Source organism: Pteronotus mesoamericanus, unplaced genomic scaffold (genome assembly GCF_021234165.1).
Source record: "Pteronotus mesoamericanus isolate MK-2021 breed Mesoamerican mustached bat unplaced genomic scaffold, CSHL_Meso_final contig_52, whole genome shotgun sequence".
In the NCBI taxonomy this organism is placed as follows: domain Eukaryota; kingdom Metazoa; phylum Chordata; class Mammalia; order Chiroptera; family Mormoopidae; genus Pteronotus; species Pteronotus mesoamericanus.
In genome coordinates this window covers 12,713,365-12,736,329 of record NW_026555189.1, presented here as the reverse complement: position 1 = coordinate 12,736,329, position 22,965 = coordinate 12,713,365, and the positions used below count along the sequence as shown (strand labels likewise).

General features: G+C 51.0%; 1 protein-coding gene and 1 non-coding gene across 2 annotated transcripts; one reads left to right on the top strand and one right to left on the bottom strand.

Annotated features, from left to right (window-relative positions):
* The first annotated feature begins 96 nt into the window (after window positions 1–96).
* PSKH1 (protein serine kinase H1) lies at window positions 97–22,928 on the top strand. Its single transcript, XM_054579301.1, has 3 exons — window positions 97–199; window positions 6,065–7,091; window positions 20,686–22,928. The coding sequence occupies exons 2-3, from the start codon at window positions 6,135–6,137 to the stop codon at window positions 21,001–21,003; spliced, it is 1,275 nt and encodes a 424-aa protein (XP_054435276.1). The 5' UTR covers window positions 97–199; window positions 6,065–6,134; the 3' UTR covers window positions 21,004–22,928.
* On the bottom strand, window positions 1,123–1,227 carry LOC129075314 (U6 spliceosomal RNA). Its single transcript, XR_008529621.1, has one exon. It is a non-coding gene; the product is annotated as a U6 spliceosomal RNA (small nuclear RNA).
* Window positions 22,929–22,965: the final 37 nt, after the last annotated feature.

Here is a 22,965-nt window from a genome sequence, read left to right as displayed (position 1 = left end):
ACTGGGTAGCTGGCCCTCCTGAGGGCCCGCCCCCACTTCGTCCCCGTTCCGCCCCGTAGGTTTGTTTTGGCGTCGAGCGCGCTTTGTGATGACGCCACGACGCTAACGCCTGAGGATGGCGGCGGCGGCGGCCGTGGCCACGGCCCCGAGAGGGTCAGCGCAGCCGCCAAGACGCCGAAGAGCCCGCCGCCCCCGCGAGGTGAGGCGGCCCGGCCCAGGGCTACGGCCCAACGGGCGGGAGGGACTGACAAGCTGCGGCCACGGCCGCTTCCTGGCGTACCGGGCCTGTTCTTTCCCAGACCGGAGCCCTCGGCCCGTGCCAGGTGTGCCGGGGCCTACGGGGCTGGGGAGCAGGCCAGGCGATGGCTGCTCGGGGTCCCCAGTGTGAGAGGCTGGAGTGGCCTTGAAACGTGCTGCTGCGCTGGGTAGCCCTTCTCTGGGGCCTCGTGGGCTTGGTGGACGTGGTCAGCTGCCCTGCCTGCTGTTCAGCCAGCCGGCGTCGGTCATGGTGAACTAACGCGGTTGTCCTCACTCCCTTCTTGTGTCCAGCACCTACTCCACACCCGTCCTTTGCGACTGAACGCTAGGGGCTGGCGAGAAGCTGGTCGCTTCCTTATTCAGTCTGGGAAAGAGCAGGCCTGAGTCCAGCCAGGTCACCTGCCCCGCAAGCCAGTCATCCCTCTGCTTATAAGGGGAAGCCCGAGTGTCCATGCTCACTCCCACTAAACGAAGCTGCTGAAGTAATAATTCTCAGCTAAATAAGTACCTCATTGCCTGGAAATGGCTCCCTAGTGCCGATAGGATAAAAGCCACGCTTCTTGGGAAGGTATTCAGAGCTCTTCATAATCTGATAGAGGCCTAACCCTGAAGTCAACACCTAGGCATTTTTGCCTTCTGTTTATGTATTTTGTTGTTGGGGCATGTGAACCTTCTGTTAGCTCTGTGGTTTAATACCCTTGTGCTTTAGATACCCAGTTTTCTCATTTTTTATAATACTCTTCTTTCCCCTTCCACCCATTTTAATGGAAAATTTACATCTGTCCTTTAAAACTCACCTTAGATTTTATTTCGTTGGGAAAATCTCCCTTCACACATAACCACTGACTCCTCCGCACTGTTTTGTAAAATGTGGAACACTTCACGAATTTGCATGTCATCCTTGCGCAGGAGCCATGCTAATCTCTCTTATCGTTCCAATTTTAGTATATGTGCTGCCCAAGTGAGCACGGTCCTCTGTACTTTTATTTATGTGACTGCTGTTGACTAGATCATGTGTCACACCATGGTGAGTTTGGGGATAGTGTTTTGTATCTGCACCCGAGTGTCTGGCTCTGCCTGGCATAAAGTAGGAGCTAAGTATACGACTGCTATAGGTTGCTGGTTTAAGAATGGATACTGATTTAGCTATATTATCAAGCATCTGTCAGGGCCCAGGATCTGAGATGAGCACAGCTAACCTGTATTTTGCGTTTGCACATGTACGCATATGTGGTGGGTGGTGTAGCTCTGTCAACCTTGATGATCTCAAGTAGTTTTTCAAGATAGAAATTCAAGAGCCTCACTCTCTGAGACTGAATAAGAAGATCCAGAATCTGGATATATACTTTGAAAAAACTCCCTGGCTGACTTTATTGTGCTCCCTGGTTGAAGATCATTGTCATTGCCCCCAGGAAATTGTTGTGTCATCTTTGTCCATTGGGAAGGGCTAGCTGTGCCTTGTGGCCTTCCGTTGCAGCCTAATTGCCCATACCTTGGGGAGGCAGTATGATTCGATGATAAGACATGAGCTTTGAAGTCAGAAAGACTGGGAGTCAGTTCTTGGCTTTTATGAGATCTTGAGGCTCTTCTGACTCCTAGTTTGCTCATTCCAGAATAGGAATAATCATGCCTATTTCATGTGGTTGCAGAGAGGAGAGTGCATATAAGATACTTAGCACAGTTGGAATTCAGCAAATGGAAGACACTATGTTTACTAATGACTGTTCTTCCCAGAATGTGTCCCTTGTTAAAAGAAGATCTCATCTTAGTAAGCCTGTTTGCTCCTCAAACTGAGCCTCATGTAGGAGGCTGCCTTGTGTTGTGATTTCCTCAAGGTCTTTTCTAGTCATCAGGGAAAACTCTTAACAAAACTGCTTCTACTCAGGGCAGTTGTAGTTGGCCATTCCCCTAAGAATTCTGACTCACTAGAGGGTGGGTTTGCTAAGTGAGCACAGTGTCCAGGTCTAATTGCAGTTCTTGCACTTGTAACGTTGAATTAATGGGCTAGAGAAAGTGCAGCTTTCAGGAAGTGTTTGCTTCTAGCACTGAGCTAGACTTGCTCCTCCCCTGGAGTGGAATACCCCGCAGATCTTAGTGCCTATAGAACCTGAATCAGATACTGGGTTTCTTTTTTGTTTGTTTGCTTGTTTGTTTGTTTTAGCAGAAAGCAAAGTTTTTATTTTACTTTCCCAAGAGCGATATTGGGGTTCTTTGTCAGTCACATAAATGAATGAGGCTTTGATTCGGCCTTCTGTTCTACTTTATAAATGTGGGCATGTTATGCGGGCAGCTTCAGTCCTCCTCAGAGCTTCCCAGCTGTATGACGTGAATGTGCTGTTGGTGTTCTAAAGCACTGACCCTTAAGCTTGGAGTAGCTGAGAACATCTATCTCCATTGACCACAGGGTACACATAGAAGAATTTGAGAAATACAGCCCTGGAAGAAGGAAAGCGATTCTTTTTGTTGAAAGCTGGATAGAGACTTACCATACTTACTTGAACTTCTTTTCCTTCCAGGAATCTTACTTAGTGAATATTAAGCTGAGTTGTGTTGGCTGGGTCACCCCTCAGCTAATTCTTGGTACAACTCTCTGTTGCCATGGTGTCTGATGTGATTAAAGTAGAAAACTGTGATGTTTTTGTTTGCTGGGGTAAAGTTATATCAGAGGGACCCTTTTCAGGCTGCTAGCCCTTAAGTGGACTCATAGGACATCCAAAGTGTACTGGATTAAGGGACTCTTGTTGTGGACCTATCTGGGCTTAAGTCCCTTGAGAGCAGAGACTGTGGCTACCTTCTTTTTGTCTGGCAAAGTTCCTGGCTCACAACAGGAGCTCAGTAAATATTTGTGGGTTGAACCTTGGGATTTTGGAAGGAGAACCCCAGGTACATTGCCAGAGTCTGTATTTCTAGGTAGTAGGTGGGATGTCTTAGATGGAGTTGGGGTCATGCTAAAATGAAGAGAACACAACAAACCTTTGAACTTCTTTCCTTCTCTTAGTCATGAGGAGGAGACTGCCCACTGAGTATTACCATGTCCTTGAGAAGAGGGGTCCCAAGTTACTATATTCTAAAAAGTCATCATTTTATTATGAAATAATACTAGAAGTTAAAATGTTACAGAAGTGAATAAATGCACAGTGTCTTTAGACACAAAACACTAATAATTCGGTGTATGTTCCTCCAGCTTTTTTCCTTCTTCATATTCTAGTCTATAGATTTCTATAATATATATTTTTGCTAACTTTAAAAATGTAATATATGGTGATGATTAAAAATACAGCAGCAGCACAGATGTGAAGTGAGAAGTAAAAGTCCCCTTTCCTTCCTTCTGCCTGTTCCCCTCACATCTCCATACCCTAGAGGTAGTCACTGTCAACAGTTTCTCTTCTACCCTTACAGGATATTTTTTTTCCATATATATGTCTAACTTTTTAAAATCCCTCTTGGGCCACATGCTTTACATACTATTTTAAACTAATTAATACATCACAGACATGGATCCTGGCAGGAAGCCATTCAGTAAAATTAAGTAACTGGTATCTTTCTTTGTCAATATATATGGATTTATGTCATTCTTTTTAATAGCTGCAGCTCATTCCATTATATGAATATATCTTAATGTAGTTAATTATTCCCTTACTGATTGTTATGTGGGTTGTTTCCATTTTTCCTTTTTATAAAGAATGCTGCATAAACTTTCTTGTACAAATATCTCTGCTTTCCGTGGAAATGTTTTCATAGTACTGTTTCTGGAAATGAAATTGCTGGTCCTATGTCAAACTTCCTGTTTTAGAAAGCAGAATCATATAGTTCCCCCCCAAAGGTTGCATATGTCCTTATTTGGGGTTTTTTGTCTAAAGCGACAGGCTTCATTGCCTGGTGTATATCTGCTTGCCTCGTGATGGTTAGGCATGCTGTTTATCAGTCACTTATTTCTGGGATTACTGAGAGATTCCTGCCTACTTCCTTTTGATAGTCTTTCAAAACAGGGAAGCAGAGTATAGAAATTGTTGCAGGTAAAAGGATGTGAAGCTTTGCTGTGAAGAGCAATCGTAAGGAATGTTATCAGAGAGGGCGTCTGTGGGCCCCTGTCTGGGAGACATCCACAGACCTGGCTTCTGTGTTTAGGAAGTTGTTTCAGAATCCATCCTTGCCCCCTGTTCCTAGGCCCCTGGCCTCCCCCACTGATGGGGTCAGGTCTGGCAGCTTGTGGACAGGCTTGTGTTGGAGTTCAGATAACAATCTGTAAGACCCAAATAGAACTGAGAGCCCTGGCTTCCTTTGTTGTTGACATTTACACAGGTGCCCAGAGAGCATGGCTGTGGTTTAACCATCAACCTGGCCTCTCTCTGCCACTTGAAATTTCTGAGGTCCTGGGGTTGTTGCCTCATGACAAATAGAAATCTGAGAGCCAGACCACCTTTCATTCATTGTTAACAAACATTGAATGCCTGCTCCAAGCTCAGCACTTTGCTGGGTGCCAGAGAGTTCTAGAAGTGGCCCCTTCCCTCAAGGGGCTGACAACTCTAGTGATCAGAGGCAATCAAGAGTACAGCAGTGGGGGTGGGTGGAGGTGGAAGAGAGTATTGGGAGGATAAATGGTAATGGAAAAAATAAAATAAAGTACAAAGTACAACAGTGAGCAGCGTGACCCAGATTGTACTTGGAGTGGAGGCTTCAGAAGACAGGCCCTTCAGAAAAGGTTTGTTGATTCACCAGCTGAGTGGTATGGAGAAAGATTGAGGCCATGACCTGGTGAGCACCAGCTCTGGTTCTTCTACAGTCTTTATATATAATAGAAGGAGCTCGGAGCTCTGGATGGAGAACCAGGATATCTGGGTCCATGCCTGGCCATCACTATTTAAGTGACTTGGGACAAGTTTCTACCTTTCTTGGCCTGTTTGTTTTTTGTTTTTTTTTTAAATACCTCGACCACAACCCAGGCATGTGCCCTGACTGGGAATTGAACCAGCAACCTTGTGGTTCACAGACCTGCTGTTGTCTTTTCTGAGCTTAAAGCTCCCTCTGCCTCTTGAATGATGTCCAGTTTGGTGGCTACCTGATGGCATTGTGCTAAGGCTTGTGGTCCCAAGTTCACTGGGATTGATTTCAGCTAGCTCTGGGACTTAGTGTAGCATTTTAGCCACCTATGCGGTGACTGGGGAAGTGAGAGACCCGGAAACAGGGTGTTAATGCTGTCAGGGTGAGGATGGTATGTTAGTGAAGCAGTGGGAGCTGTCCAGGAAAGGGTGAGGTTAGGGCAGAGAACCAGGGAAGTGGGGCGTGGTTGCAGAGGGACCTGAAGGAGGCACAGAGCGCCAGGAAAGATACACAGGAAAGGTCTCGGAGAAGCGGCTTTTGGAGGCCTGGCGAGTGATAGTGTTGGAGAGAAGGCCTCACGTGAGGAAAGACAAGTCAGAATAATAAGAGGGTGATTTTAACATTTAAAAAACAGAACTTCAACTAGGATGAGGAACCCAGGCAGAGTAGGGAGGAAGGTGGGGACAGTAACAGCTGAGCCTGGGGCGTGTTCCTGCCCTCTCAGGGTTGAAAAGCAACATGAGAATAAGATTCAGGGAGATACATGTCAAGACTGTGATGCTCACATCCAGTCTTTCATCTAGACCCTTCATTGAGCCTGGGCTCTGAGCACTCGGGGACCAAAGCCATCCTCCCTTCCAGGGAATCATATTAGAGCTAGGTCTTCAGGCTAGGATTATCGAGGGACAAGGAGGAGGAGGATGGCTGGTATTCCTTCAGAGGTGTCTGCAGCTATGCTGAGTTGTCCTATCTTCTGTCTGCATAGGTGTAGACGGGGCTCTGCCTGCAGAGCGGGTCCTGCCAGCCTCGCGGGAGAGGATGCCCCCGTGTCCGTGATGGGCTGTGGGACAAGCAAGGTCCTTCCTGAGCCGCCCAAGGATGTCCAGCTGGATCTGGTCAAGAAGGTGGAGCCCTTCAGTGGTACTAAGAGCGATGTGTATAAGCACTTCATCACGGAGGTGGACAGTGTTGGCCCTCTCAAAGCGGGGCTCCCAACAGCCAGTCAGTGTGCAAACCCCTGTCCCAGTGCTCCCACTACTGGCCACACAGAGCCTCCCTCAGAACCACCACGCAGGGCCAGGGTGGCTAAGTACAGGGCCAAGTTCGACCCACGTGTGACAGCCAAGTATGATATCAAAGCCCTAATTGGCCGAGGCAGCTTCAGCCGAGTGGTGCGTGTGGAGCACCGAGCAACCCGACAGCCATATGCCATCAAGATGATCGAGACCAAGTACCGGGAGGGGCGGGAGGTATGTGAGTCGGAGCTGCGTGTGCTGCGCCGAGTGCGCCACGCCAACATCATCCAGCTGGTGGAGGTGTTTGAGACTCAGGAGCGTGTATACATGGTGATGGAGCTGGCCACTGGTGGAGAGCTCTTTGACCGCATCATTGCCAAGGGTTCTTTCACTGAGCGTGACGCCACACGGGTGCTGCAGATGGTGCTGGATGGCGTCCGGTATCTGCATGCGCTGGGCATCACACACCGAGACCTCAAGCCTGAGAATCTGCTCTACTACCACCCAGGCACTGACTCCAAGATCATCATCACCGACTTCGGCCTGGCCAGTGCTCGCAAGAAGGGTGACGACTGCCTGATGAAAACCACCTGTGGCACACCTGAGTACATTGCCCCTGAAGTCTTGGTTCGAAAGCCCTATACCAACTCAGTGGACATGTGGGCACTGGGTGTCATTGCTTACATCCTGCTCAGTGGCACCATGCCCTTTGAAGATGACAACCGCACCCGACTGTACCGGCAGATCCTCAGGGGCAAGTACAGCTACTCGGGGGAGGTGAGTGTGCCCTGTCCTGAGGATGCTGGGCGTTCCGTGGGTGGGGGGCTCTGTCCTGCAGCTCTCCGTCAGAGTGCTGTGCTCTGGCGGTCGTGCTGATGGGGCCAGGCAGGCGAAGTAAAAATGATGAAGTGAGACCGGTAGGATGTCTTAGTTTGAGTGAGCCCTGAGACAGGGACTTGGGAGCGGATAATGTTATTGGAATGTGCTTCCAGTAAGCACAGGTGAAGGGTGGGGAAAATGAGGCAGAAAGGGGAAAAGCCAACGAAGGGTACATTAATGAGGGGACTGCCACTGTGGGCCCTGGCACTCAGTCCCACTGGGGAATCTGTGAATAATCATGTGGAAGGTGTCAGAATTGTACCCTTGAGGGGCAGGGAAGTGGGTGGTTTTTAATCCATTGACTCCTGTATAAGTCAAGAATTTCTTTGGGGGCTTTAAATCCCTAGCACTTCTGGGCTGTCCTGAATGCCAGCTAGTGCCAGAGAAAGTCCTCAGGCAAAGAAGCAAAGAGCTGCAGGCACTGGCAGTGGGGAGCTGTTAGCACACACGCAGGAGCACTGCAGCTATAGGTGAGCTCGGGTGGGTTGGTAGGATGTGGGGCAGGGTCTCCATAGTATCTGCTCCACAGGGACTGGGACCAGCTGGAGTGCCCATGCCCTGTCTAAAGGAGCAGCTGCTGCTCGTCTCTGTCCAGCTTTGCCACACAGCACTGAGGAACTGAGGACCGCATACTTCAGACATTCCAATTTTTGAAAGAGAATCAGAAAAATCTAATCTTAAAATGTTGGAATCTAATTTACATATTTAAGCAGCACCTTGTAAGCCAACAAATGCTTATCTGCAGGCCAGATTCAGACAGCTGACCATCAGTTTGTGTCTTTGGATCCCCTGATACCTGAAAAAAAAATCCTTTAGGTTTTAGCACTGCTGGGAGTTGAAGGAAGGTGCAGAAAAAGTAAGAGCTGGTCAGCTCTGAGGCAGGATGCTTACTGGGTAGGAAATGAAACTGACCACAGGAATCAGCGCTGCAGGCTGGAGCATAATGGTGTGCTCAGGGAGGCTGTAAAGAAAAGAATGAGTTTTATGGCTTTATGTAGGAGGTAAGGTGAGCTTTGTAGGATGACAGGATTCTGCCAAGGCAGTGAGGGCCGAGCAACGAGGGCCCACCCCCGAGTGCTCCCTATAGTGTTCCCCTCGGGCTTGGGCTTGCTGAGAAGCTGTCCATGCCTCTTAAATAACCAGCATGGAGGGAAGGGAATTCTGGGACCAGATCCTTTTTGCAGCCCAGCTTTCCTTCCAGGGATTTCAAACTGGGCTCTCTCTGGCCCCAAACAATTGACCCAGAGCAGCATTTCCTGCCAAAATCACCCAAAGCCTCACAACACTGCCTTCAGCACTCGAGATCCATGCTCCATCATCCTCCCTGTCAGCTTCCAGATGTGGTCTCGGGGTCAGTCAAGGACTTCCCTCCTGTGGGGGTAGGGACTGGCGTTCTCTGGGAAATTCCCAGGTCATGTTTCTCAGGGCGGTGTGAGGAAGGGAAGCCTTGCTCTTCAGGCCACCTCTGTGCTGGCCATGGGCAGAGGAGACACTGGGACATTCTCCAGCTCTTCCCTAAAGTTTCTCATATTTTCTTCTTTGCACCAAATGCATTCAACAAAACAAGCACTGAAGGGGACAGGGGCAGGCGGAAGCCCAGGCTGCAATGGAGTAGTCACAGTGGGCACTGTCTGGGTCTGGGCTGGGTTTCATTATAGGTCCGAAGACCCAGAATCTACCTGGAGCCCCTGGAGCTCTGTGGTGCTAGGCTGTTGAGGGTCTTGCTGGCAGAGGAAGGAGCAAGCTTAGCTGTGGGAGGGAGGTAGATGTCCCAAGAGATGCTGACAAAGGAAAGACTCTTTAGAGAAGTCTGTAGGTTTTCCTACGAGTTCCTCATTCTGGCAGTTGTTGAACAGGCAGTTTATCTAATTGGAGCTTGTAGAGTCTTGCTGACTGGCTATTGATTATCTCAGGGTGGAGAATGACAAATGAATGGGGTGTGGAATGGACTCAGGCTTCCTGCTCCTACTATAGCCACAAAATTGGGTCCTGAGGTTTTCCTTCCTGCTTTGCTGGAATCACAGGGCATGAATCTAGGGCTTTCAGAGTTTAAGGGGGCACTGCCTAGCCTTTGTCCCTACTATCTTTAATCAGTTTCCAGTTCCAGAGTTGAATTCCTGGCCAGTCCTTACAGCCCCCATGTGTTACCAGGAGCTTGGCTGATCCTCAAAACAAATTCTAGCACCCTGTGACAGGGCCCTGTGACAGGGAGGGATTTGTCTTGGATGTTTTCTGGGTAAGGAGGCCTTATCATAAGATCAGGCTCTCTGAACTGGAGACCAGTCATCTGTCTTTCTGTTCTGCTGGTCATTGCCTACCCGTAAGTGCACCTCGGGAAGGTCCCCATTCCCATGGAACTTGAGATTGCTTGGGCATAAAGGGCTAGAGATAGGAAATGTCCACAAAATCAACCCTTGTTGTCAGGCATATGCCAGCACAGGCCTTGGCATGGAGCCACTGGGCCTGGGCAACCTGGAGCATGGGCTGTCTGGCTCAAGTCAGGTGGCGGGCCCGGTCCCCCTCCGGGCTGGACCCTGCCCTCAATCCAGCCGTCTGTCTTATACTCTGTGATAGTCATTTGCCCTTAAAAAGACCATCTAAATGAATAAGGCCCTGCCAGAAAAACCTGAGAACATGCTGTGTTGAGGGGAATATTTCACTCTAACTCCCTGTATAAATAAAGGACTGCCCACTTTGAGCTCAGCAGGGTTTCGAGGTATGCATTCCTCACCTGATAGTAGGTCCTCTGGTATTTGGTTCCTTTTTAGGGACATTTTTCTTCTTGCTTGTCCCCTCATAGTAGTGTCTCATGTACACCAGACCCCGTCCCATGGGCTTGTTCTGTGAGGGCTCTGTCCATGCAACCCCCTGTCTGGCTCAGTGGTTTCTGCGGACTTGAATGGAGAACTTCCTACAGAATGTAGACTTTGAGCAGAAGGAGGCTGAGAGAAGGGGGCGTTATTGACTGCGCTTCAGAATAAACAGGAGGTTGTTTGGGAGTAGGGAGCAGAGGTTGACGAGGGTGGGGCAGGTCTGGTGTTTGGTGTCAGGAGCTTTGTAGGGCTGGAGGCTTCTTGGGGATCAGAAAATCTGGGTGGGAGGGAGCCTTTTGGTTTCTTGATGGTGAAGGGAGAATGCACCAGAAAGTGTTATGGGAGATTAGCAGGAAGATTTACTGAGGGCTATTGGAATAATTCCAGCTTGGCCTCCTGGGGATGTTTGGGGTAGATCCAGAATCCCAAAAGAGTGCTCTATGTGGTGCGCATGAGCCATCATTTAGGAAGAGAAGGAATTGGGGGTAGAACCCTCCTGTGGCTCTGTAGGCTCATCAGCTTGTGAGGGCAGATTGAGAGAGGGCTCAGGCTGCCCTCTGGGCCAGAGAGTACATAGGGTCCTGCCTTGACATCACCCGGTGGGGTCCACTGGCAGAGGGAAGTACACCAAGTGGGGTCTTTCTTTAGTATCCTACCCACCATGATCCGGATAGTCTAGGTACTCTAGCTCCAAGCCTCACCCCATTCCCTGTATACCACAGACCCAAGACGTCTGCTCCACTTCTCTACTGCCCACACTAAGCTTTTGCTCAGGTTTTCCCCTCTGCTCCCAGTCCTTAGAAGACGTCCATTGCTTCTTTTTGTAATAATGCTGACAGTTGCCATCATGTAGTGCCCTGCTGAGTACCCTCAACATCTCTAATCTCAACAGTCAGGTGGGTGTAATCCCCTCATTTTACAGATGAGGAAATAGAGGCTAGTGAGGTTCAGTGACTGGTCCATGCTCTTACAGAAGGGATATTCTTACAGGCCTGGGATTTTTTTTTCCCTTTTAATATTTTATTTATTTACTTTTAAGAGAGAGGGGACGGGAGGGAGAAAGAGAGGGAGAGAAACATCAGTGTGCTAGAGATACAGTGATTCGTTGCCTCTCACACGCCCCCAACTGGGGACCTAGCCCGCAACCCTGGCATGTGCCCTGACTGGGAATCAAACTAGTGACCTTTTGGTTCTCAGGCTGGCACTCAGTCCACTGAGCCACACCACCCAGGGCTCATGCCTGGGATTTAAATCTAGGCCATCTTGGCTTCAGAGGTCTTGACTTTCTGATCCCCTCAGTCTACTGTTCCTGACATGGACCTCAGCATGTTGCTGGACTCTGTTTTTGCACTTTCTTGGGCTGTTGTCTGTGGACATCGCTCTCCTTCCTGGCTTATGAGGTCCTTGAGGACACTGTGTATCAGTACATATGCTCTCAGTACTTTCTCCTGGCTTCTCCTGAGGGAAGTACCAGTGGTTTTTTGTGATGCCCTCAGAAGGGACCCAAAAGTTACTGGCCAGCAGGCAGACCAGGCTGCCCATGCTGGGTGGGAGTGTTCTCTTCTAGGGGCTGGACTCCAGGAAAGAGTAGAGAGACTGCTGGTGATATGCTCGGAGGAGGTTGCTGGCCAGACACGCTTAGACTCAAACAAAGGAACCTTGGAAGAGGAGGGAGCGCTGGGACGGAGAAGGCTGTGACAGATGGTTTTGAGAGGAGAAATCTGAATACTTACCCATTGACCAGAGGTGCTGGAGTGGAGAGGGCCACGCCAGAGTCACAGTGGAAGTGATGGGGAGACACGTTGATGAGGGGTGAGGAAGACCTGAATGACTGAGAGTAGTCTGAAGACACAAAGAGCCACCTTGAGAGAGCAGGCTTCCTGTCACGGAAGGCCCCAGGAGGCCTGGAGCAGCTGTTTCTGAAGGAGTCAGTGACACAGAAAGTGAGTCATCTGTACACCCATACTAAAGGACTGTTATGGTTACGCTTGAGAATTCTGTGATTCACTTGGCATGAAATGTGGTGTTGCTGGCCTAATGTCATTGCTCTTGTTAAGAGTTCTATTCCTAGAGGCAGGACAGATGAAGTGGCTCGTGGAGGATTGATGGCAGAGAGATGCCATCAGCAGTTTTGCTGCCTCCCTGTATTTAGCAACCTTTAATTGTCGTACTCCTCTGGGCAGTCTCTGAGCTGTGGGCAAGACTGGTGACTACACCAGGAACAGGTGGGCTTGGGCAAAGCTTTTCACAGAGCCTCATTCAGGGGAGTGAGTGCTACTGTGTAGAGGACAGAATCCTAGTGGGACAGGAAGCCCACCAGCAGGACCCATCTGCCACTACCTGAGGGATAAGTGTTGGTGGAGGTGGCTTCTTAGGCATGGGTTTCTGGGCTATGGGCTGACCATCTGCTTGGGGTCCAACGGCACTTAGTTGGGCCATCTTATAATTCTGATAGCCCTGCAGTGGGATGAGTTGACATTTACATTCCTGTCTCCATTCTTCTCTACTTTTTAAAGGGACTCGACTCTGAGTTGTTGAAGATAAAATGAAATAGAGAGGATGTGGCATGTCTCAGCGCTCTATAGGTGAAGGGCTCAGTGCTCGTGGGTGCTGGTCATGCAGCCGGGTTCATGTGCTCTGACAAGGAGCGCCGGGGTGAGGGGGTGAGACTTTGCCCCCGAGCCATGGGGAGGACTGCTGGGGGCACGTGGGAAAGCTGGAGACTGGATGTGTGTTAGGCAGCGGACAGAATGCAGGGAGGTGGGTGGCATGTTTCCTGGCTCCTGCTTGGATTCTGCTGGATGCCTTTAATTGCCTCATGTTCCCACTTCCAGAGTGTATCGGGGCTGTGATGAACCATCAGTTCTCCATTCTTTTCTCACTGCCCCTTCCTCCGTGAGTCAGAAGATGGCTTTCCTGTGTCTGAGTAGCTGACGTAACAAAAAATTGTAAGTCAATTTAGAATTCTTTGCTCAGAGGCATCCCTGAGCCCTTGTTTCCTGCCTGCCTGTTGGTGGCTGCTGAGTAGCAAGCACTGGATGCTGATGCTGGCTTTATGTGAGGGTCCCAATAGGACAAGCAGTGCCCCCATCCCTGTTCAGAGGGGATCCCTCGGCAAGGGCCATCAGTACATACCTCACCAAAGCTCCTGGTGCATAGTAGGTGTTTAACAGATGTCTCCCTTCACTGCAGGAGCACGTCCCTTCAGTTCAGATCCCTGTCTGGTCACTGGGAGGTGGCATGGTTTCGTTCACTGGTTGTGGGCAGTGGACCCTCATCGGTCACTGTGGTTGGGAACATCCTTTTGGTTGGAGACCTCTTGGAGGAAGACAGGAGTGGATCCCTCCTTGGGGGCCAAGAGGCAGGCTGTGAGTGGAGGGCAGCAGCCTCCCCTGTCTGTGCCATCTCTGGGCCACCACGTGGCTCCCTGGATCCTTGCCCTGTCTACTAGGCATCTGCCACTCCTGCCCTGGTGGCGCACGCCCCAGAAAGCAGTGCACTTCTGTGGTGGCAGCAGCAGGTGCCCATCTTTCCATATTGCTGTACGCAGTCATTCCTACCAAAATGTCTTGCTTGACAACCCGTGGCGTCTCATTGACCCAGGGTCAGAGCGGCTTTTCATGGCTGCTGTTTCCCACCCCTGTCCCTTTTGATTCATCCCTTTTGCCGGCCAAACCCTCTCCAGCAAAAGGGATGAATCAAGGGTTGTGTTTGGAATGGTTACTGGTACACCATCTGTGCCTTCCCTCTCTTGCTCTTACTGTCTGTCTCCACCTGGGTAGCTCGGCCCTCTCAAAGGCCCTGTCATTTCCAGACCCTCACCTTTCTCCAGGAGTTGCTGAGGCTGGTGTCTGTCCCACCTTCTGACCTCTTTAAGTCTGTTGATGGCCTCCCATATACATCTCCCTCCTGCCCCCCATGAGGTGGAAGCCCCTGGTCCAACCACTCCCCACTGGCCATACCCCTCCAGGATCTCTGTCCTCGGTCAGTATGACCATCATACAAGGTCACTCTTCTCATGCATGCCTGTCTGGCCTCGATTTGTCTGTCTTCTCGTGCAATTGTGGTGCCTAGACCTGAGCACCACTCCAGTGTGACCTGGCCAGTCACACAGAAAGCTGGCACCTTCACCTCTTCACTCATCTTGCTACCCCATGTTGATCAAGTGCCTGTCCTGGGCCGATTTCAATTTACCACGGTTGCAGGGACCCAGATCTTTGGGGGCAGAGGCCACAGTGTGAGTGATATGCTGACAGACAATAGGTTTCCAAACTGCCTCAGAAATTAGAATTCTAATTAAATTAGAATTGGAAGCTAAAAAAATAAAAGCCTGGTTGGGCCCTGGAAACCACTTGGCCTCCGCAGTACCCATGGATGGAGACAGAAGAAACCACTATGCTGCAGGCTATGAAATACAGAATCTTCCAGGGCTGATCCAGGACATCATTAACAGCAGATAATACTCGTTTGCTGGCACAAGTTGCCAACATCTCCCTGATTCCGCAGCGAGCACACGGCATCTTTCCTGGCTATTGAGTTGTGCTTTGTCTCCCTCCCGTCCTTGTCCTTCACTTTGTGGACTCTGGGCATTAACAGGTGGAGGTACAAGATTTCATTTTGTTGTTCTCAAATTTCAGAACACAGCTTTACTAACCTTGAAGTTGTTGTGCCTTTTCTCATTTTTATCTTCATCCTCTGCCTCTTTTTAAAACTATTACCTTCTTTTTCTTCCTTCAGGCTCTCTTCCCAATGTCTTTCTCTTTTCTGCTGCTTGGCCCCCACCCACCACCTGCCGGGTCTCCGGGCGGTGGGTTCTGTCTGGCCTGGAAGCCCAGGCACTGGGACAGTGAGTGTCTTGACCAGAGGAGGGGATGCTGACTCTGCCGCCAGTGTCTTAATTCTGCTGAAGTTTTCAAAACACTTTTCCTCGTGAGCACCGTCTGTGTGTGCTGTCTGTGTCATGCTAACGGTCTGTTCTCCTGAGTGTACCTGAAGATCTGTTTCCTAGAATTTCCAATATGCCCTTTTCTCTGTTCTCATTCAGACCCACGAAAGTATAGGGAGGAGGCCTTTGAGGGTGGGAATTCTGGGTCTGAAAATATGTCTTGGGACAAAGCTGAGAGAAGAACTGAGTGATGGGAGCAAAGCCCAGGCGTCTTTCTTCCCTTCCCCTAGCAGCACTTCGGTGGGGCTGCGTTCTTAGTCAGGGAATCTTCCCCAGTCAGTGTCGGCTGGAAAAGAATGCATACATGTCAAGAGGTCAGATTGGCTTAAATGTTAAACGCCATGCTTTTCCTCACAGCCAAACAAGGAGAAAATGTGGGGAGCCATCTTTTTAAAATCCAGGTCTTTAGAAACTGGGAACAAGTTAGAATTCATTGCATTTAGCTCCTTCATATTAAAAGTAAGGAGACTGTGATTTCTTTAAGGTCACATAGAGCAGGTAGAACTAGAACACGGGTTGCTGGGTGTGTAGCCTAACACTTTAATCGTCACCCAGATGCCATCTGGAAGAGACACCAGACCTTTCTTACCCCTCATTTGAGAGTGGGCAGACCTGCCTGCCAGAGGGTGTCTTGGGCAAGCCCTGTGAGCTGGGTTTGCTGCTGGAAAAACGCAGCTTCCTCCTCTCTCTGCAGCCAAGGCCAGAGAGCTATCTCTATCCTTTGTCCCCTTATTCCTTGGCCCCCAGCCTAACCCTTATTCCTTGAGCTCCAGGTGAGGTCACTGGTAGTGGCCTGGGTAATGTTCTTGCTAGGCCCTTGTGACATTAAGGGTAGAGTAAGTTATGCCCTGACCGATGTGGCTCAGTTGATTGTATGTCATCCCATAAGTCTTCAGGGTGTCAGTTCAGTTCCTGGTTGGAGCACATGCCTAGGTGGCGAGTTCGGTCCCCAGTCGGGGCGGATACGAGAGCCAACCTATTTCTTTCTCACATCGATGTTTCCCTTTTTCCCCCTCCTTTCCCCTCTCTCCCCCCAAAAAGGTAGAGCAAGCTAAATGGGCCAGGGAATAGGGAGGTACATCGTCTGAGCTGGAGTGGAAAGCCCTTTGGGATTTGGTGCCTCCCTCTCAAGGGAGATTTGGACTCCACTGCTGAGGAGTGACTGGTCCAGCGTAAGCACAGGATGAAGTGGGTAAAGTTGGTAAAGAAGTGCCGATGGGAGAGGTCCCTCCTCTAGACCCGGTTAGCTTCTCTGCTGTGACAATATCAGTAGTCGCTACCCTAATTGCAAAGGGAAAAGGACTCTGGAGGATATGGAATAGAGGGACGGGCAGCCAGCTTGATGGTCAGAGCCAGGGGGGAGGTGATGGTCCTCCTCCAACAGCCTCCCTTTGTCCACAGGACAGAGCCCAACCCCTACCCACACAGCTCATGAGAGACTTGTGGAAAGGAGGATGTGAGCTGTCATCCTGTGTGGTACAGCTGTCCTCTGATCCCACAGCAGAGGGAGACCTGAGTGTCTGGAGGCAAGGCAAACTGACGTTTTAACATTTTCCTCCATGGCAGCCCAGAAATAGGTGGAAACCTCTGGGAGACTGACCAGGGTGGTTCCTGGGGTCTGTCCTTTCTGTCAGCCACCTGAGGCCCATGTGTGTCCCTGATCTGGGCCCAGGTACACTAAGGTGAGAGTTCCGTTCTTTACCCAGAGCCAGGAGAGTTGTGCAAACCCAAGGGTGTCACTGTTTAATCATGTTTCTTTTTCTTATGTCCAGAATACTTCCTGGCCAGTCTTTCATAGGCTGATAGCCATACTCATGTGTTTCCAGAGGCCCAGACATGTTGAGGAAGGAGGTGGGTTGGTCTGTAGGTGCCAAACCCTTTCTCAGGAGGTCCTGAATTGGATTTAGGGCCGGAAGCGTGGCCACGGAGTGTGGAAAGCCTTGGTTTTCTTTTCTGAGCCCCATTGGCAACCTCATCAGGGCTCCCAGAGGCCCCTTTTCGAGAAGTCAGCCTAAGCTCTGCCCCACTGTTAGCAGGCTAGGTGAAGACCACCTCCCTGTGTTCCACTTGCCTGACTTCCTGAGGCAAGTTCCTCAGTGTGTGATGGTTAGGCTGGAGGCCATTGGCATAGCCTGGTTCTCAGGTCGGTATGGCTTCAATCATATTGGCTCGGGGGACCCACCAAGCCCATTTACTCACAGCTCTTCAAAGATGGGGAGAACTGGGGCCTGCCAGAGAGGGCTGGGATGGCCCTGAGACAAATGAGTCCCTCTGCATTCTGCACACAGTCTCACGTACACAAGTAATTGGAGAGGCAAGCATTTGGGAGAGTGGGAGGGGCAGATCAATCTGATTCGCTTTGGCACTAATGGGCTACTCACTCGAGAAGCAGCAGGGGGTCGACGCCTGGTGTGTGCCTGTGCCACTCTGGAGATCTGGATGCTTAAGCCCATATGACAGGTGCGGTGAGAGGCCCCTCTAAGACTCCATTGGACTGGTTTGGAGCTGCAGGGGGCCTTGGTTTGGGTGGGTGTGCATGTAAAGTGGAGAAGCCTCCAATCCGTTTATGTTCAAGTTCTTGGCTTGTGGGTCCAACTTTGCAGCTCTTTATTCTTTCATCTGCAGAGGAGTTGCCCCTCTTCTATCTTGGCTAGACTAAGGGGCAGGGGCAGAATCCATGCCCTAGCCCTGATTGGCTAACACAGGCTGCCAGCTGTGTCTTGGGGCTCTCCCACCAACAGACCAGGCTGAGCGATAGTGTGTTCCCCAGTGATTTCTCCTTTTCTTGGAGGCCATAAAAGATGGCAGGGTAGCACTGGTATTCCCATTACCCAACTTGCTCAGTTCTAGATATGCAGTGTCCATCAGTGGCCCGCCCCATTGTGCCTGCTTCTTTCCATCTCTTAAATGAGTGATGGGGGCTGCAGTGAGTGTTTGTGGTCTGGACTGGCTGGCCCTCACATTTGCTCCTCATACTCAGATGGCAGCAGCAAGCCATGGGGCTTTCTTGAAGTATGAGCCAAAAGCTACCGTGATAACAACTGTAGTCACCCTGCATGCTGGCCTCAGTACTGGAGGCCTGTAGGGATACGTGGAGCAGGCTGCCTGTGTGGGAGGGTCATTGCTCCCTGTACCACCTCACTACTCTGAGCAAGGTATTTGTGGGCCTCCCTGGGTTGTATGTTCCTGAGGCCCTGACTGTCCACCCTCCTGAGGTCCAGTATCTATCACCCCAGGAAACTGGGAGCTGGCCCATTGTTGTGGAAGACCCTGCTAGGTGGCTGTTTAGAAATGTGGTTTCTCTGTTATTTTCTTCCAGTTCAGCTCAATAAAAGTTGAGGTTTGCCTTCCAAAGGGCAGGTAGGGCTAGCAACTGCAAGTAGCCCTCCCCCTTCTTCAGGACTCTGGATAAGTAGTCTTCCTGCTCCACCTCTGGACACTAGTGGGGAAGGGCAGTGGGAAGGATTTGGAGGTCAAGGAGCCCAACTCGGGGCAGCAATAGTCACTGCTTAAATGTGTCTGCTGAATAGGAGTGCAGTTGCCCCAGTTGTGGGCTCTCAGATTTTCCTGTATCCCCTAGAGAGTGTGTTCAGGGGTTCTACAAGCTGAAGGGCACTGTGAGGCACAACAGGAAGATCTCACCTGGCAGGAAGGAAGGTGTTGGTCATCTACCACAGGCTCAGCTAAGATCCTAGCCACCACCCTTTAGGGAGCATCAGAACCCATGCCAGAGTGCCCCCGGAAGATGCTGGGACTTGAAGCAGCGCTGCGTCTGCCCTCCTTCAGCCCTCCAGAGGGGCTCAGGGCCCAAGGTGTCTGGGCCCTGCCTGCCAGGGCCCCATGGCCTTGAAGCAGTTCCAGGAGAGGACACAGAAAAGGCTTTCTGCTATTCCTCCCTGGAAACAGATGTGCTGAAATGAGGCTGAGCCCTGACTGGTGTGGCTTAGTGGGTTGAGCAGCAGCCTGCGAAATGAAAGGTTGCGTGTTCAATTTTCTGTCAGGGCACATGCCTGGGTTGTCGACCAGGTCCCCAGTTGGAGCATGTGAGAGGCAACTGATTGGTGTTTCTCTTGCACAATTGATGTTTCTTTTTTCCCTCCCTTCTCCTGCCTCTAAAAAATAAATAAAATCTTTTAAAAAATGAGGCTTGTGCAGAGCACTGTCAGGAGCCATTGCGTGGCTTAGGGAGGTCATGTAGACTGGAGAGTGCCCCTGAGAAGGCCCTCGTCCCCGCCCAGTCCACAAGAACCCCTCTCTTCTCAGCAGATGGAAAAATCTAGTTGCCTTGACTTGTTTCCTTTCCTCCCCATGGCTGGGAGGCTGAGGCTGATGCAGGGCCTGTCCTCGTTGCCCTCCACCACTTTGTTAGTTAGAGGGAGGGTGGGGCCTCTCTTTAAGGACTAGGAAATTTGCCTCTAACTTCCTAATCTAACTTGCCCTGGTATAGGCATCCAGGGATTAGAGTTTAAGTGTGGCTGTTGGAGCTTGTTAAGGCCTGCTGGGAACAGGGCTTCTGAAATGGCAAATATGTCTGGAAGGCTTATCAGCGGGATCTCCAGAACAAGAGGGAACACACAGCTCTTCTTCTTTTTTAAAGATTTTATTTATTTATTTTTTAGAGAGGGGGAATGGAGAGACGGAGAAACACCAATATGAAAGAGAAACATAAGTCAGATGCCTCTCTCATGCCCCCAACTGGGGACCTGGCCCACAACCCAGGCATGTGCCCTGACCAGGAATTGAACCATTGACATTTTGGTTTGCGGGATGACGCCCAATCCCACTAATCAGGGCAGTTCTTAAAATTAAAGGTGTTTCCCTGGTTGGTGTGGCTCAGTGGATTGAACCTGCAGTCCAAAAAGTCCCTGCTTTGGTTCCCAGCCAGGGCACATGCTTTGGGTTTTGGGCCGAGTCTGTGGTTGGGGGCATGTGAGAAGCAGCTGTTTGGAGCTTCTCTCTAACATCAATGTTTTTCTCCCTTTCTTTCTCCCTTCTTTCCCCTCTTAAAGTAAATAAATAAAATCTTTTAAAAAAAGATTTAAAAAAATTAAAGGTATTTATGCTTGAGATGAAACAATTCTCTAGGCAAGAGATCTACTTATGTGTACAAGGCAAAGAACAACATCGTGACTCCTGGTGGCAAACCAAACAAAACCACAGTAATTGGGAAAGGTAACTCATGCTCATAGAAAGCATGGTCTGTGCTAAATTCCAAAGCAACCTTCTTTTAAGGCCATCGGACACAGAATCTGTGTACTACTGTACCCCTCAAGGATTTAAACTTATTGAAAACTAAATAAGTAAAAATGGATTTGTTCTCTTTTAAAAATAAAAATAGCCTGGCTAAGGATATAGATGAAGGTTTGATCATTCCCTTTCAAACCCATGAGTTACAGTGGTCCTGGGGTAAATGGGGGTGGGGGGCGGCAAGCGGAATGCAGTTCTTTACAGGGGCCACCTTCCTGAGCCAGGCTTTAAGTCCAGGGACCCTTAGAAGTTTGCTCCTCGGGGAGGAGGGCAGGCCCTCCTCTTTGTCAGATGCCTTGTCAGAACAGCCTCTGCTCTCTGGGTGGGGGGAGGAGGCTCAGAATGTTCCGCTTTGGAAGAGCCAGGCAGTGCCCCTAGTGGGAGAGTGCATATGCTGGACAGATCTGAGTGCAGTGGTAGTGGCATTGTTGGGATGGGGAAGGCAATGTTCAGTGCTCTCGGTCTAATGCTTGTCCTTGGCCTCTAGCCCTGGCCCAGCGTATCCAACCTGGCCAAGGACTTCATTGACCGCCTGCTGACAGTGGATCCTAGCGCCCGAATGACTGCAATGCAGGCCCTGAGGCACCCGTGGGTGGTGAGCATGGCAGCCTCTTCGTCCATGAAGAATCTGCACCGCTCCATCTCCCAGAACCTCCTCAAACGCGCCTCCTCACGCTGCCAGAGCACCAAATCTGCCCAGTCTACACGTTCCAGCCGCTCGACGCGCTCCAACAAGTCACGCCGTGTACGGGAGCGGGAGCTGAGGGAGCTCAACCTGCGCTACCAGCAGCAATACAACGGCTGAGCTGCCTGGCAGTGGTAGAGATATGGCATGGTCCCAGCCTGGTCACACACTGCTACGCCATCTGGGCCCAATGCCCTCTCTGGAGATAGGCTTATGTGGCCAGTGGTAGGTGAATGGCCCCAGCCACTTTTCTGTGCCTTAAGTAGTCCCCATCCTCACACTGGGCCTGGTGTGACAGAATGGAGGGAGCCCAGGGGACTGGGAGCCCTCTGAACTAGGAGCCTGGCCTGACACTGTTGTTCCTTTAGGTGGGTAATTGCTCTAGTACAAGTTGGGGGAAGAGGAAGGCCTGGCCTTCAGTCTCCTTCACCCCTTGTCCTTGGCTCTTCCCCAGACCAAAGAGGCAGGCAGTGCCAGGTAGAGGGTGTCCTGTTGTTCCAGGACTCTTTGGGACAGTTACTTCTGGGAACCCCCTTACCTCTACCAAGCCTTCCTGCCTGGCCTCCCACATTCCACGGCATCCTGATCCCGATGATTATGCTCCAGTGAGAGGCCCAGGCAGGCACAAAACTTGTGTCTTGATGGGACTCTCATCCCCTGGCTAAGTCTAAACAGCCCCCACCTCAGCCAAGATCTGTCTTCCTTCATGGAGCTCGGCCCTTCTGGATTGTGTGGCCCTGTTGGTAGCAGGCTGGCTCCAGGCTCCAGCCTTTCTCTGACTGTGAGAGGGTTCTGCCCATCACCAGCCACTGCTCCCAGTGCCTACTTTGCAGAGCCTACCATCGCCTCCCTCTTACCCTATATGCCTCTTCTATTCTCCAGGTGCCTCCTTCCAACTGTGGGGCATTAAAGGGAGCCCCACTGCTGCTAGCTGGGGGATGGAGGCACCTGGGCCAAGGCAGAGGGCAGGGGCTTCCCAAGGAGAAGCCCCATCAGGGTTCCAGTGCCAGTTCTGGCTCTACCCTTGGTACCCCCATGGCCCTTTCCCTTCAGGCTCTGCTCTTCCCTCCTCTGCAGCTGCATGAAGGCGACATCTAGTGTCTGGCATGAGTATAGGCAGCCTAGGAACCTTGCTCACCTTTCACCCTTCAAGAGGAAGTGGGAAGCAAGGATCTGCTGCTTTGAGGGAGGGTCTCCAGGCTGCTCTACTCTCCCCTTCCACTGAGCTGTGCAGCTCCCCCTGGAACTTAGCCAAACTGTGTGACCTGCCTCTGAACCCTGAGCACCTGGGGCACTGGCCTTGCCTAGTCCAGCCTGTCCCCGCTTCTTTTCACAGCATTACCTTTGCAGTCTGGGCCCCACTGAATCTCAGGCTTGAGGGAGCCCCTGCAGGAGGTGGGTGGAATTAGGTGGCTGCTTTCCCAGAGGCCTGAGCCAGACCGCCCCGTGTCAGTCATGGTGCCTCCCCCCACCACAAACTGGGCTGGATCCCAAGCCCCCTCCCTCTGCAGCTGCTTTCAGTGGGTGGGAAGGAGCCAGGGCCCAGCTTTAGCCTTAGTTAGACTGCGGGGCCCCTGCCAACAGGGAGGGTTTGGCCCCCACCCAGTTCCTCCCAGTGGTAGCTTTGGGCCAGGCTCTCCTCTTTCTGCATGTGTCACCTTTAGTGGGAAACCAAGCCAAAGAGACCACTGGGCCAAGTCGATTGTGCCTTTTATACCCTCTCCTTCTGCCCCCGTGCCCCTGGCACAAGGCAGTGGAGAGCCCAAGTCCCATGGCCTCAGAACTCCCCCCACTTTCCCAAGTGCCTCTGGGGGCTTAAAGCCCTGGGGAATTCTTTCCTCTCTTGCCCAGGACAGGCCTGGTCTTGAAGGTGGGACAGAGGGAGTTTGGAGACCTGGGCCTTTGATAGGCCCACCTGGGCTTTTATGCCATGGACAGGGGATGGAGAATGTGCAGTTATTTATTTTGTGTACTCAGTTGGTAAATGTATCCTCTGTACTCAATAAACAGGCTGCCCTCCTCAGGGAAGGCTGCCCATTACGACAGCCCAGGCTCCTTGCTGTGGACCAAGGAGTCACCCAG

Coding starts and splice junctions, on each gene's coding strand:
- PSKH1 (XM_054579301.1), top strand. CDS start 6,135: ATGGGCTGTGGGACAAGCAAGGTCCTTCCTGAGCCGCCCAAGGATGTC. Junction 7,092..20,685: donor AGTACAGCTACTCGGGGGAG/GTGAGTGTGCCC, acceptor CTTGGCCTCTAG/CCCTGGCCCAGCGTATCCAA.